The sequence below is a fragment of the Carex rostrata genome, chromosome 20, assembly GCF_964058835.1.
Source record: "Carex rostrata chromosome 20, lpCarRost1.2, whole genome shotgun sequence".
In the NCBI taxonomy this organism is placed as follows: domain Eukaryota; kingdom Viridiplantae; phylum Streptophyta; class Magnoliopsida; order Poales; family Cyperaceae; genus Carex; species Carex rostrata.
The window spans coordinates 4,430,516-4,446,954 of record NC_135937.1 but is presented as its reverse complement, the minus strand read 5'-3'; the positions used below and the strand labels follow the sequence as shown (position 1 = coordinate 4,446,954).

The 16,439-nt window shown below is 34.4% G+C and overlaps 1 protein-coding gene across 1 annotated transcript; it reads left to right on the top strand.

Moving 5' to 3' along the window:
- The first annotated feature begins 295 nt into the window (after nt 1-295).
- On the top strand, nt 296-5,986 carry LOC144572275 (ARM repeat superfamily protein). The gene is made up of 3 exons (XM_078321776.1): nt 296-552; nt 1,708-4,136; nt 4,969-5,986. Exons 2-3 carry the CDS (start codon nt 1,720-1,722, stop codon nt 5,165-5,167), a joined length of 2,616 nt encoding a protein of 871 aa, XP_078177902.1. The 5' UTR covers nt 296-552; nt 1,708-1,719; the 3' UTR covers nt 5,168-5,986.
- Nucleotides 5,987-16,439: the final 10,453 nt, after the last annotated feature.

Genomic DNA, 16,439 nt, shown 5'->3' with positions numbered 1-16,439 from the left:
TGAACACAACACATCTTGGTTCTACTTTTGTAAGTTTATACTGAATGGTTCTAAATTTTATACTTTATACTGAATAGTAACGTAAAATATGCTATTGTCAGATAAGTGTAAAGTAAAAAATGTAACGTGTAATTGTTGGCAAAACCTCTCACAATTCTGGTGAACAGAGTTAGTTGAAAGTCAGAGCATTTACATGGTGAATATGCAAAAATGGGCCTCAGAAGACCAAGGCTCCTCTCTCACGCGTTATATAATGTAGACCTGGAGTAATCGTACAATATAAGGCTCGCAACTTTGTAAACTTTGGACCATACCTGTCTCACGCGTATACTTGCTCCCTAAGCTCCCGCGTTAGAAGTCGAATAGAGTCTAGCTTTCCTGTCGCGCTTTATTCTAGGGTGTATATTATACGGTGGAAGCCAGGTCTACCCGAATATTATTCCGAGTACATCCCCATTCCACTTTCTTCCGCCTTGCCCCTCCCTTCTCTCTCTCTCTTTCTCTCTCTCCGCGCTGGAATCGATTCAGACAGCTGATCTCTTATTCCGCTCTGTAAGTGAAATTGTCTACTAATTTTCTAGAACTCATGGCTTTTAGTTTGAATCAATAAGCGATCCGCAACCTTCTTTTGTATTTTGTATCTATATCTATTGTTGGATCTGAATGTTTCCACTAGGGTCTCTTAGATCTACCGAAATTATAGATAAATTATATTGAATTGGGGCTGGATCTGTCTACTTCAACTGTTTGATCGAGTTGTTATTGTATGAGGCGGCCTTTGTCTTTATTTATTTTATTAAGTTAATTTTATTCGTTTCAGATTGATTATCGAGATACTTAGTTATTCCAAATTAAATTAACTGATTTGTTGATTAATCGTTTTGCTAATCCGTCACTTGATATTGGAGTAAATATATCCATTGCGAGTGCTTTTATTAAATATTGGTACTCAAAGCTCAATTTTGTGACTGGTTAAGAACACTGAAGTTTAGTTCTCTAAATTTTGGCTCAATATGCTTTTAGCTCGTATTTTTTTTTCATTTTTTATTTCAATTAAACTTTTGGAGTATGTATAAACAAATTTGAATCCGTCATGCATTTTCTGTAGTTTTCTAAAGTGTCCTAACAATTTTAAGTTTTCTAAATTTATTGGCCTCAGTACCATCTATCAATTCAACCTTTATGTGGTAATTCAATCTGATTTACTGCTGGAAACTATTTCCCCTGTCACAAAATAAAAGAAAAAAAGATGTATCCATTTTATTTACTTAACCCCTGGTTTGTCCCTCTGAGCCTACAGTTAGATGTCAACTCAAAATGACAAATTAATTTATTACTATAATAAATAGCTATGCTAGGAAGTATCTGATGCCCTCAATTTTGCATGAGATGGTTTTACAGCCAAGCTTAGTTTAAACAAAGTTTCTGTAGTTCAGGTAGATCACACTAGATAGTATGAAGATATGGATGCTAATGCTCTTTTGCATCAATGATTTCTAAGAAGTTCGATTATTTTTCTTCTTTGTTCCTTTTCTTCTCTGGTGTAAACAAGACTTCAGTATTATGTTCTTTTTTATATTGGATAGGTGAAGTCACTATTTCTGCAGCTTAAACAGAAAAAGGAACAAAAGCAAATAAATATGCTTGTTTTGAATGGTTTCTAACAAAGGCTAATTTATTTTCTTCCCTTTGTCTTCTCTTTCTCAGGTGTAACAGAAGATGGCACTGGAGGTAACCCAGTTCCTCCTAAATGCACAATCCATAGATAGTGCTACCAGAAATCACGCTGAAGAAAGTCTCAAGCAAATCCAAGAACAAAACCTCCCCACTTTCCTCCTTTCCCTCTCGTCCGAATTAGCAAACAATAACAAACCGATCGAGAGCCGAAGACTTGCCGGTCTCATCCTGAAAAATGCTTTGGATGCAAAAGAACTTCACCGAAAAAATGACCTATCACAAAGATGGTTATCTCTAGACCTTGCCACAAAAACCCAGATCAAAACCTCATTACTTCAAACCCTCTCATCACCTGTTTCTGATGCCAGATCGACTGCCTCCCAAGTCATAGCCAAGGTGGCGGGAATTGAGTTGCCGCACAAGCAATGGCCTGAGCTGATTGGCTCTCTATTATCCAATATACACCAGGTTGAGACACATATTAAGCAAGCGACACTGGAAACCCTAGGTTATATATGCGAGGAGGTGCCACCTCAGGTCGTGGACCAGGACCAAGTGAACCGAATTCTGACAGCCGTAGTCCAGGGCATGAATGCCACGGAAACCAGCTCTGATGTACGACTCGCTGCTACGCGGGCCCTGTACAATGCTTTAGGATTTGCGCAAGCCAACTTCACAAATGACATGGAGAGGGATTACATAATGCGGGTGGTCTGCGAGGCTACCCAGTCATCTGATGTGAAGATACGCCAAGCGGCTTTTGAGTGTTTGGTCGCCATCTCTTCAACTTATTATGAAAAACTCGCGCAATACATGCAGGATATTTTTAATATAACATCAAAGGCTGTCAGAGAGGATGAGGAGCCAGTGGCACTTCAGGCAATTGAATTTTGGAGTTCAATTTGTGATGAAGAGATTGATATTTTGGATGACTATAGGAGTGAATACACAGGCGATTCTGATGTCCCGTGCTTTTATTTTATCAAACAAGCCCTACCGGCCTTGGTGCCCATGCTATTAGAAACCCTTTTGAAACAAGAAGAGGATCAAGACCAAGATGAAGGTGCATGGAATATAGCCATGGCTGGTGGTACCTGTTTGGGTCTTGTGGCACGCACCGTTGGAGATGATATTGTCCCTCTTGTGATGCCGTTTATTGAGGAGAACATATCAAAACCCGATTGGAGGCGGAGAGAGGCTGCGACCTATGCCTTTGGATCTATCCTAGAGGGTCCTTCGCCTGGTAAGCTTGCCCCTATTGTGAATGTGGCTTTGAATTTCATGCTAGCAGCACTGGCAAGAGACCCTAATAACCATGTTAAAGACACAACAGCATGGACACTGGGGAGAATATTTGAGTTTTTACATGGTGCGGTAGTTGAAACCTCTGTCATAACACAAGAGAATTGTCAGCAAATTCTGACAGTTCTTCTCCAGAGCATGAAGGATGTACCAAATGTGGCTGAAAAGGCATGTGGAGCCCTATATTTTCTTGCACAAGGGTATGAAGATGAGGGTTCAGTTTCTCCCCTGACCCCTTTCTTCCAAGACATATTTCAGATGCTCTTGTATGTTACTCATAGAGAGGATGCCACTGAGTCAAACCTTCGTACTGCAGCTTACGAGGCACTAAATGAGGTTGTCAGGTGCTCCAATGATGAGACAGCCCCTATCGTGATGCAACTCATTCCTGTTATTATGCTAGAACTTCACCAAACTGTAGAGGCACAAAAGCTGACCTCAGATGAACGGGAGAAACAAAACGACCTTCAGGGGCTCTTGTGTGGATGCCTCCAAGTTATTATCCAAAAAATGGGGTCCATTGAGGGTTCAAAATATGCCTTCATGCAGTATGCTGATCAAATCATGGACCTGCTTCTCAAAGTTTTCGCATCAAGAAATGCAACTGTTCATGAAGAAGCAATGTTGGCTATTGGTGCTTTGGCATACACTGCAGGCCCCAATTTCGCAAAATACATGCCCCAATTTTACCAGTACCTTGAAATGGGCCTCCAAAACTTCGAGGAGTACCAGATATGTGCTATAACTGTTGGTGTGGTTGGTGACCTCTGCCGAGCTCTAGAGGACAAAATCCTTCCATACTGTGATGGCATCATGACCCAACTGTTAAAAAACCTTTCCAGCAACCAGCTCCACCGATCGGTGAAGCCACCGATCTTTTCCTGCTTTGGCGACATTGCGTTGGCAATAGGTGAGAATTTCGAGAAGTACTTGGTGTATGCCATGCCGATGCTCCAGAGTGCTGCTGAGCTGTCGGCACATGCGGTGAGTCAGGATGATGAGATGTTGGAGTACACGAACCTGTTGAGGAATGGTATCCTAGAAGCTTACTCAGGAATTCTTCAGGGTTTTAAGAGCTCTCCGAAGACACAGTTGCTGGTGCCATATGCACCACATGTTCTACAGTTTATTGACACCATGTATGGTGGGAGGGAAATGTAAGTCATCTCTTGTAATTTAGGTTTCTATTTACAAAATTTCCTACATATCCACTATTTTCAGAAAGCACTTGTTTTTTATGTCGAGAAAATGACCTATTTTTAATTGGAGGACTCCATGATGGATTTTCTTTGTCTGAACAAGGGAATATTGCTGGATCCAATATCTTTGAAGAATCTATCTTTTATTTCACTGTTCCTATTAGTTAAAAGATTATGGCTAGGTTCATTTTGAGTCCAGAGGTGTGGATAAATCAACACATTGGTGCAATGATCAGGGGTTTTCGAGAAATGAGAAAAAAATAATAAGATGGAGAGAAACAAGTATTAGTATAATTTGATTAGAGGCAAAATTTAATTATATTTGGTAGTATGAGGTTCAGATGCTTTTAACATATATTGGCACATTCAGATATGGGTAGTCCTCGTTTTGTTTTTATTTTTTGCTGAAAATACTGCAAGCAATCAGGGCATATTGAAATAGTCCCCTTACAGCAATGTTATCTCACATTGCCTAAATGGTTGTGTAGGACCTTAATTCCTCTGGGTGAATTGAGCCTAGAAACTTGGATATAATTTATTTTTAAGTCATATTAAGAGAGGAGAAAGTTGACATGGAGAATGGCATAATAGTGTTTGTTACTTCTGTTACGTAAATGATACCCACTACAAGAGCATATAAATCTTACATTCATGTTATGGTTGACTGTTACTTCATCACAATTGTTTTTCTGAAGGTCTTTTTAATATAGTATGCCACAACATAATTTCTTTGAGGTTAATTTTGACATTTAAACCTAGTATCTTACAACCTTTGTTGTTTGATATCCAGGGATGATGCTGTGATGAAGTCAGCACTTGGAGTACTTGGAGATTTGGCCGACACACTTGGCAGCCATGTGGGACCCTTTATCCGCGATTCTTCTTCTAGTAAAGACCTCATAGAAGAATGCATGGTCTATGATGACCCATTGGTCAGAGAATCTGCCGAGTGGGCCAAGCATGCCATTAACCGTGCTGTCTCTGGTTAACCGTGCTAGTCAAGTCGGGTTAGTCGGGTCAGGTCCTATGGGGTGGTTGGTTTGGGTCATATTTGGGTCCCGCATGAAGCATTTGCATCCGTGACTTGTCGTGTCTGGTCTGGTCTGGGTTCGCATCACCAACCATATCAAGTTTTAAGCAGTCCTTCACTAAATGAACCCACTAACAAACAGTGGGGTCATTTATATGCTAACATTGTGACAGCCAATGCTTCCTGTCGGCTGTCTTTTACAAAATTGGAAACAAAATGGAGGAGTTCGGTTGTTGTATTTCTTAAGGGTGAAATTATAAAACACAAGAACTCTGGTCTGGTTGGTTTTTGTACATGGCCTTCTATGGAGTCATTTTTTGAACTATTAGATCTTGAAGTGGTCTTTATTAATAGGTTTGAGACATTTGAAAGTTTTGTTGTTTTGGGTTGTCCCATGTTTTGCATTGTTTCACATTGGTCGTTCTGGCATTGTTGTTCTCTCTTTTGTTTGTATACTTATATAAGTCACACATCGAGTTGTTTATCTGTTGTGGTTCGTTTTGAATATATGAGGTTCTGTACCGTGTTTTGTTTTTTGTTCATAATTATCGGCAGAGCCTAAAGCATTTATGCACCACACGGGCCATTTTTGGAATAGTTCATCAGTCTTTTCTGTGAATGTGGTTTCTTATGTTCTAGGCCTTTTTTCCTTTTTTTGTGGGTGGTTGCCAGAATACAGTGTATGATAATTTTTGTATATGCACGAGGTAGTATATACCTCTAGTTTGTTGTAAGACCTTGTTACTTTTAATCAATAGATCAAATGCAATTCTTTTAATTATATATACGTAATATTGAACTATCTATGAAAGGAAATTTGTCCTGTAGAGGCCGCAAAGTTGAGATATAATATTTTGTTTAGGGAACTTGATACAAAATTACTGGGTGCCATTAAGCATGGTTCGCTCTAGATGTCAAAGCTAATTATTTCTAATTGTAGACATAGGTTTTCTGAATCGATTTTTTGGGGGTTTTTTAAAGAATGTCGTGGGGTTTCTTTTCTACAACCGTTTAATGCCTTTACAGCATACTGCCTCGTGCTGGCAAGTTCAACTAAATTAGTTACACCCGGAAGAAAATCGTACTAAATCTACGTCAGTTGTCACTTGTCAGACTTTTTAGTTTATCTCGGAAGATATTGAATTGCTTGGAAAATATTCGCCAAAAGAGAAAGATTATATGTCCATCTTCATAGTTTGTAAACCACCAGAACAAAGTAACAATGTATTCATTATTTGGATTTGATGTATGGAGTTCAGAGGAGAAGCTTGGACTTACCGACAGAAATTATGTCTGATAATTTTTTTCGGAGGTCAGGAAACTTCACCTCAAATTCAATTTAGTCCCTAAAATTAATTAATTCAGCTTTACTCAACAATTTGATATTTGTTCAAATTTAATCGTCATGTTTGGTTGGAGAGGAAAAGGAGAATTGTTTGGGAAAATGTTTCTATTGCAGCTGAATAAGTATGGAATTGAGTAGAATTGTGAAAATTGGAAATATGAGTCGAGTATGAATTTTTGCAGTCAAACCTTTGCTTTTTACAAGTTGGTCCATCCTCTATTCCGTTATGAGCAAATTCTCAATACCATGATGTGAAATAGAACAATTGTTTTAACTCTTTCACTATTTCATTTTTTTTTACCTTCAATTGAACACGACTAAAATACTGCAAAATAAAAACATATTTCGAATGTCACTTTTCTTCTATTCTTTTACTATTCTACCTATATCCGTACATCTGAAGATGCCCTTAAGAAATTAGCCATTTCGTAAACATTCTTTCATTAGAGGCTCGTTTCGTACTGTTACTACGGAGAATGTTGCAGCAGAAATTAACCAATAACGAGTCAGTTCTACTTAAACGGGTGGGGGTACGTAATGACCAGGCCAGCAGATCTGTTCCATTGCAAGTGCAAGTTATTAGTTGGGTGTAAATATTTGGGCTATATGCAGAGGCTGCTAGCCCATAAACAAGGAACCAAATCTTTTTTTTTTCAAGAAAAAAATATATAATTCGTACCATACGATCGAATGGAACGGATCAGATTTGTATAAAAAAATCTCCTGAATTTTAATTTGCATCGATCCAATCCGTTCGTTTTATATCAGCAGCTAATATAATTTTACTTTTTTTTTGAAAAAAAATAAATAGCGAATACGGAATCATGAAGTAATTAATCCAAGGGTGGTGCAAAGGTCGATTATATCTAACTAGTATCGTGCTCGTGCGTTGCAACGGAAATATATTATAAGATTGAATAAAATATAAAAAGACTTTTTTATTTGACATTCACACAAAATTAAAAAAATATATATTTAAATGAAAATAAAAGACACAATGAGAAAAAATAGATATCTAAATAATAAATAACAATAAAAGAAACAACAACAAATGAAAAAAAAAATCAAATATAATAGGGTTAATTTTCTATATACCCATCAACTCTACTTGATTTTCTTATTTCTCCCTTGACACTTCAATTTTTACTATATGCCTCTCAACTTTTGAAAGCTTTTCTTATTTACCCTCCTATTAAAACATTTAAGTTAACCCTTATATAATGGCTGAAAAGCCCTTATTCCTCTTCTCTTTGTTCTCATATAGAAAAGAGTAGTTCGGTGTAAATATCACAGGTTTGATTGGGCACTCATCTCTGATGATCACATACACACATGTTCTTGTTTAGAATCTCTCTTCGTCTCTCTCACTTTCTAATTTAACAATAAGTAATATCTAACTGTGTTTCATGGACATTATAAATGAAGCTTATTTAGTCTGAATCAGAAGCTCTCCCTCCGTCATCTAACCTGAATCACAACTTCACAAGTTTTCCCTCCATGTGAATCCCTTCAACCAGGATAGTACAACTAAAATTTTATTTTCTGAAATGATACAATACTTGAAATCTAGTATTTTTTTTTTAAGGTTAGTATTTGAAATATAGCAATGAACCAGAAATAATTAGGATAAATCTGGCACAGAGGACACCACAACCAAGAGAAGATTTTGCTAGTAATTTTAGTGCGATGATTGCTGTACTAATTAGTCGATAGGTCAATTGTAACTATTTTTTTTTCCTTTTCTCTTGATTTTTCTTCACATTATCCTAAATCAGAGTAATGAAAAAACTTCTTATTTTCCCTTCTGACCTTAAAAAATAAAATCTTAAAAAAAAAGTATCAACCGATACTTTATACACAAGTAAACTCCAATCTAATCACAATTTGCATCGGAAATTGTTGATTATTTGATTTGTATCCATATTTCATACATAATGAGCTTCAGTGATATAAAATACAAATTAATTTTTCTTGGGTAAAAATTAATTAATAAGTTCGTACAAGTGGGATGGACAAAAATGATGGAAGAGAAACTTATCCATAGCAAGGCTCACCAAAGGAATGGAGCTCGTGCAAATGAAGTGGTAAAGAGAGTTCAAAACACATGCCTTTGAAGTCAAAATCAATGTTTGATCTGACGAAAACAAAATAAAATAGAATCATAAGAGACAAGAGCGGAGATGAAATTCAAATAACAAGGAGAGGAGATGGGTATAATGGGGATTTTAAATTTACTTGGCTTGTAGTTAATAAAATGGATAAATAAGAAAGACTTTTAAGAGTTAAATGGTAAATATGACAAATTAAAGTGTTGAGGGAGAAATAGGAAAATCGATTACAGTTCAAGGGCATATAAGAAATTAAGCCAATATAATATAAAATTTTTTTTTGAAGTATCATTGCGATTTAATATCTAATTTTCTCCACAAGTAAGATAGGTTATTAAATGACTTAGATAAGAAATAATATGTAAATAAACAAAATTGGAAACGATATGATTAAATGATTCAAATAAGGATTTTCTCTACATATATATTTAGATTGAAAAGATATGATTGTTTCCATTAGTACAAAATCTATTATTCATCTATTCACAAAGATACAATAGTCATAAATAAAATCCAAAAAGATATGATAGTTTTCATTTTCATTGTCGAAACAATGGAGGAAAAGGAGAAATAAAATGGAGAAAACAGATAAATAAGGAAATAATTTAATTGTAGGAATCGGAGATAGTTGTAAAGAAAAATAAGGAAACGGATCGCTAGAAATTCATTCAATTTTAATTGTGACAAACAATGTAGCAGTTCTTGTGGCGAGTTTATTTTTAACTAAATTTAGACTTCTACACATAAAATAAATGTATTTAATCAAAAGAAGATAGATTATGTGATTAAAGGGCTAATATTCAATTTGAAAGTTCATCTTTCAATCTCAGCCGTTGGCGAATCAGGACAACTACGTGCATAATATAAGAATTGAGATTTGTTCTTTGAGACATGTTGTGCATTTATTGTGAAAGATAAGAAAAGTGCAAAGGTCGATTTTTCCCTTCTTTTTTTTTCCTTTTTCTTTGATCCATCCTTAATTAATAATGTTCATTGTTATTTTCATTATTTGCTCATATTTTATAATGAATACTTGATGACCGTATATGCTCATTTTCTTGTCAATAAAGTTGTAGAAGAATGAAAAACAAATAAGAACTAAAGCACTGAGGACAAAAAAAAATGTTAAGTACAATTTAGATATTTCTGAATTTAATTTGGGAGAGTTTTATGATTTTAATCAAAATGTGTTAAGTACAATTTAGATGTTTGACACTGTGGAGAATTGTCAGATACATTAGTTATGTTTTGATCAAAATGTGATGTGACTGCCCAAATTTGATTACATCTGCATTTTTTTTTTTTCAAATTTCAAGCTATTTAGGAAATAATATATAAAAGAAGTACAAATGTGATTTTTTTTTCTCTCTTTATAAAATTAAAAATTAAAAAATAATATAGTAAAAGGAATTATGTGTAAAATAAATATTTTTTTATTGAATTTAAATTATTAAATAATGACATAAATTTATGTTGTTTCATTGTTGTGTAATCGTGTATGGTTATGGATAGTGTCAAACATAGTGTCGTGATTATGTTGGATCATGTATTGTGTCGAGTTATTTTTTTCTAAAAAATAATCATAATATATATTTAAATAATCATGACACGTCACACGCGACACACAAGTCACATTATATGACTAACATGTCGTACTGTGTCGTGTCCAGTCACATGACCTTTTACATCTCTATCTTATATCAACTTGAAAAATGAATAAATTTCAAATATACTAACGCATCCTTCAGTTTTATATATATATACTCAATTCTCTAGCAGTGGAAGTGGCACGTGGTCTAATGGATATCAGATCAAATTCAGTTTGTTATTCGGTCAAAACCGCATGATTTGCATTAAAATTTGTGCGCACAACTTCAAAATTAGTGTGTATCAAGTGTGTACAAATCGTGATATGAATTGAACGGCTCCTACTGAATATGAAATCAAATTTGATCTGATGTCCATCGAACCGGCTCCCACACACCCTAGCAGTGAAATACCTGGAGAAGAGACAGTGATGTGACGGACCTGCTGGCTCTTCCTTAGACCTTCCTCGATCAGTCGGGCGATGGTCGTGCTAGCGCAGAGAGGAAGGGAAGGGGGCTGTGGCTGGCGGTGGTGTGGCCGCTCCGTCTAGCGAGCTAGTGGCGCAACGAGGGAGGAGAGTACAGCGAGAGAACGGGAGAGAGAGAGCGGCTAAAAAAACGATCGGATCGGGTTAGGGTTTCGCGCGAGGGAGGAAGGTCTGGCGCGCATTTGGAATAAGAAAAAAAATACTTTCTGCGACCGGTGCCTTCGCCGGTCGCAGATACGGTCGCAGATAGTCATCGTCGCATTTGTTTTTTTGTTTTTGATTTTTTTTTGGGGGGAAACAACTATCTGCGACCGGCAGAAGCGCCGGTCGCTGATAACGGTCGCAGAAAAAGATTTCTGCTGTAGTGCAAGCTACTTGGTAGTTGGCACCAGTATTGGTCCACTAGGTTATTTGTTATCTAAGTTTAATTATGGACTACAAAAAGGTTAACTTGAGAACATTATTGAATTACTAAATGCTAAAAAAAAGATAAATAATTTTAACAAAGATCACGAGCTAATGATCTAAGACTAACTAAATATTAATCGTCGAATACTCGAATTGCATTATAAATTTTCTTCGTTTTGCAATTTTTTTTTTTATAAGATTACTTGGAAGATTGCAATAAAATTAACAATTTTGTTCGTGGAGAACCCTAAGCCCAAATGATCTCGTTATTTTTTTAAAAGCAAGTTCAATAAACCATCTGAGATCTGACGTAAAAGTTTGATCCCATTAATTTCTTGCTAGAATTTTTCCTTTTTTTTAGACACATCTTTAAATATGTCCTTTCAATTGCAACCCCAATCCACCATTTTTCTTTTTCAGATTGGCATTTATGCTAATTAATTAATCACAAAACAATTCCCTGCGCCTGGACCTAGCTAGTTCTATTGGACTGACCTATTCGTAGTTTCGTACCCTTTGCTTTATAGTTTGTATCATTCAACAATGGTGGTCCGGGTCCAGGAGCAAATGAGTTCTTCCCAATTCAGGGGGTCTCTCGTCTCTCGCCCTAGACTTTAAATTTGCCTCAACGATCTGTCGCTCTCTCATTTGCAACCTCCAGTGACCAAGAGCTACTAAATAATTTACAATTCTAGTACCAACTGCTATTATACCCCATTTCTAAACTCTCTCTCTCTCTCTATCTATCTACACAAGAGCACCGACATGGAGAACTCTTCATCCTCGTCACATCTCTTCTTGGCTCTCATCGTTGCATGCATTCTCCTATGGACCCCTTCATGGGCCCGGCCTTTACACTCACCCGTCGTCTGCCGTAGTGCCGATCCACCGACTTGGTGCATGAGATTCCAAGAACACAAAATCCGACTAGCTATAGCTTCGCTGTCGTCTCCGCTGAATTCGAGTTCATCGAATGATACCGACCTGAGATTCGGGATGGAGAAACGGGTTGTGCCGACGGGTCCCAATCCACTTCACAATTGATGTGCCTGAATACACGGTTCTTCAATGGCTTCTTGTTCTATTCTTGGTTGCTGGTGTATTTTATGTTTAGGTGTTAATTAATTAAGGTTTGTTATCTTGGTTTTCTTGTTTATTGCACTGGCTAGGATGAGGACTTAATTGGCTTTTAATTACTAATAATTAGGTCTGTTTATTTGTTTAATTGTGTGTATATATTTTAATATAGCGGACGTGTAGTTATAGAATAAGGTATATATAGTGTAATGTAAGAATCAATATTAACTTTTAATACAGAAATTAATCCTGAGGTGTCTATTTCTTGAGCGTATGCCGTATGATGTCATTCTAATTTCAATTTCTCTTTAATTTTTTTATTCTTCTTTTTCTTATTAGATCGGCTCGGGTTCCTATTCTCAGAGAATACAGAAATTGCAATATGCTGTTTGTTTTTCTTTCTTGTGTGCATGCAACTGCGCATGAGCTCATTAAATTTACTGAGACAATATTAAATGCACCTAGAACTTCTTGGTAGACTTGTACGACGTCGTACCTTACACGGCTTGGAAACAAATCTGCTGTGATTCTTCACAGGACTGTTATTTCACATCCATCTCTTCATATTTTTTTTTCAGATGTGTGCATAAAAAATAACTTATTTTGAGATTGGTGCATTCCAAAAAATAGAAAGATGGATTTAGAATAACAGGGCCTGTTAGATTTATTTCCACACGGCTTGTGAGTTGTGATGATGTGATAATACTTTGTGGGTCGATATTTGCTGCAAATAATCATCTTCGATATAATGTAAAATTTGCTTCTTGTGTCTCCCTCGTGTTTTTATTTTTAAAAATTTTAATAATTCAAAATTTAAAACTTAAAAAGTTAAAATAAAATCATTAGATATTATCTACAAAATTATGATATTTAAATTATGTTGTAGTTGTCATCAATAGTTTGTAAAAATGTATTAATGTGAATAATTTATAAATGTTGATTTTTCAACTTTTTAATTGATTATTTTTATGATGACACATAGAGAAAATAACATACATCGATCATATTTAAAGCTTTTATTGTGACGTTTATAATGTAAAAATAGAGACAAGATGAAAACACAAGAAAATGAAGGGATTTGAACCCTCCTTGTATCACATAAAGATATTTACTTTGAAAAGACTATACGAAAGTGTGGTGATATATGTGCATATTGCTAATTAACGGATCTATATCTCTATTTATAAGAAGATCTGAACGGTTAAACATTATCTTCATATAAAAATGCACTTGAAGATAACATTTTATATTTGTTAGATTTCTATATAGATAAAAAATCACTTGATTTAAAAATTCTGACCCATAAAAAAATAGTAATTTTCTATTCATCTAAGAAAATAATAAATGAATTCTAAATATGTAAAATTTAGTATCCCAGTATATTTTTACATGCAAATCATGTTTCATAAATATGTTTTTTAAATTTTGAAAATAAAAATATAAATTCATAAGTCTCGTTATTAGTTTTTAAATAGTCAGCCTACATTTTTTTCAGATTTCATTTTTCTTTTGTTATTCTAAAAATTGGTCTACAGTTATGATTTCTAAAAAGTTTACATATTGCATACCTAAATTTTAAATTGACTGGGCCTGGCCCATTAATCCCAACCAAAGTTTGATACAAGGGCTTTCTGAAAAAGGCCTTTCTCAGCCCATTTATATATTTTTAGTACATACGAACGTTCAGTTCATTCCATTTTGACGGAAATAAATCTGCTACGATGCCAAGAGATTGTAGGGTCCTACAATTCCAAATTCAACCTTTCATTTGTTTTAAAATTTGTAGAGAAAAAATAACAAATAAAAGGATGAATTTGGAATTGTATGGACCCTACAATATTTTAGGATCGTAGCAGATTTATTTCCCATTTTGTCAGCAATATTTGCTGGTCTTGAATTAAAGATAAAATTTTCAATTTCATGTTATTTCACGTAGGGATGTAAACATCGTGATCGGATATGGCACGATGCGGTACATGTACTGGTTATATGATATAGTTTGTGTCGTGTGTTATAATATTAAAAAATGATAACACAACACGATCCATGAATTAATCTAGTGACAATACGATACCGTACGAGATACAACACAGTATGAAACATGATCATGTGTGAATATTTGTGATCAAAATAACATAAAATTTGTATCATTATTTATCTTAAATAACAATTCAAATTTCTAACAATTTAAAAAATGAATGTATTGTTTTTTACATAAATTTGTTTACAGCATTATTTCTTTATTCTACAATTATTCATTTTTTTTTTTACTTATTTTCTTACTTCAAACTAATTTAAAGTGCACAAAAAAACAGTTACATATGACTAACGTAGTCACGACGTAATTATTGTACCGTATTCTTTTGTGTGTTTTGTGATTATTTCTCAAAATTTAATTACGGTATGTACAAAAATTTGATCACGGTGTACAAACTGAGTCAAGTTACGGCACAAATTTACATCCCTATTTTTATATATTTTAATATTATATGATAAACGCATATATTGTAGACTGTACGCACACACATGAGAGCGTGGTTAGCACGGAATACCATCAAGGTATCAATTTTGAGTCTCGTGAAATTAAAGCCTTCTTAATTTGATTCAAGTTGCTTGGATACATGCGTAAGTGTACCCTTAATTAAGCTTTGTAACACATTCTAGAGGAGGCAAAATATAATTGTTCAACATTTCTTCCCTCTAGAATGCATCACATGTCAATATTTTTTTTTCTATTAAATGCAAAATCAACTGTCAACATTATGTAAATAATAGATATAAATTTGACACATATTTGAATTTGTATAAGGTTGGCATTTATATGTGTTTTTCAAGAGGAGGGTTCAAATATTTTTATTTTTTGTGTCTCTATTATGTTTTTATTTTTGAAAATATTAATAAATTTAAATTTAAAACCTAAAGGTCAAAAAAAAAAAACCCCGTTATATGTGATCTATGTTATTTTCTCTATGTGCTCATAAAAATATAACATTTTGATTTTATTTTTATGCGAATCAATTATTTGAAAATCCAACACCTACAAATTATCTATATCAGTATATTTTTACAAGTTTTTGATGACAACTAAAACAAAGTTGAAATGTCATAATTTTTTACACGTGCATAGATAAATTTTTTATTTAACAATAATATTAATTTGTTACTAAATACCTAGAAATTTTTTTCTTTGAAATCTTCGCAGAGCTTGCGAAGTCATGAGCGGAGCTCAAACTCTTGACTTTTGACTACTAAACACCTAAAATTTAACGGAGAATTTTGAGAAGTATGAAGATTGAGGTTGTGAACACTGATTTCAGATGAATTCATATCATCTACAGTAATTTAAATTTCAAGCTATCCAATAAAGAATTCGAATCGCTCATTTAAAATTAGCACAAAATTTATAAATGCTCAATGAATTTTAAATTAGTCCAATTTAGTTTAAATCTGATTAAATCGTTTAGATTTAAAATTCAGATTTTACTTATTTAGAGGATACGGTTTCAATCTGAAATACACTTTTCCTATTTCCATAATTTAAAAGAAATGAAATTGGAGTCGGAATTGCTAAGCGAAATCCATATTTGAATGATAAATATTAGTTACAGGCAACCCAACTTTCTCGTTAGATTTATCTAGATATTTACTTTCGAACTAAATGATTAAATAATAAGTACTATTTATTGAATAAATAATGCGCTATTAGCTACAAATACTAGGTAAACAAAAGCATCCAGCAGAGAACAATAATATTTTCGGCGTATTTAATTAATTATGGCGCGAGCATCCAGCAGAGGTAAGTTAACGATAAATAATTCTGACGTGAGCATTTTCGTTTTGTTCTCTTCCAATCTTGAGATCAACCGACAAAAATGTGAGCATTTAGTTTACTTTTCCTCTTGATTCGACCGACAAAAATGAGACGAAACAGCGAACCAATTTCGATCAATTGTTGACCAGCGTACTGGTTTTGCACCGTTGACACGTCGACAACAACCTTTCAATTTTTATATATATTCTAAATATATTCCCCAACCATTTAATGATTAGGTACGTAAATTAATGCATTGTTAATTTTGGAAATTATTTTCGGGAATAATTAATACTGAGATATTTGTTTCCTGTATAAAAATAGGCACTTTCTTGGAATATATGTCCCTGGCAGGAACAAATAATTTAATTTCTTGATGTACTCTAGAAATCGTAGCACGAGGTCTGC

What these genes read in the sequence shown, in the direction of transcription:
- LOC144572275 (XM_078321776.1), top strand. Translation starts at nt 1,720, where the DNA reads ATGGCACTGGAGGTAACCCAGTTCCTCCTAAATGCACAATCCATAGAT. An exon ending in ATGTATGGTGGGAGGGAAAT is followed by an intron (nt 4,137 to 4,968) that starts GTAAGTCATCTC and finishes TTTGATATCCAG; the next exon opens with GGATGATGCTGTGATGAAGT.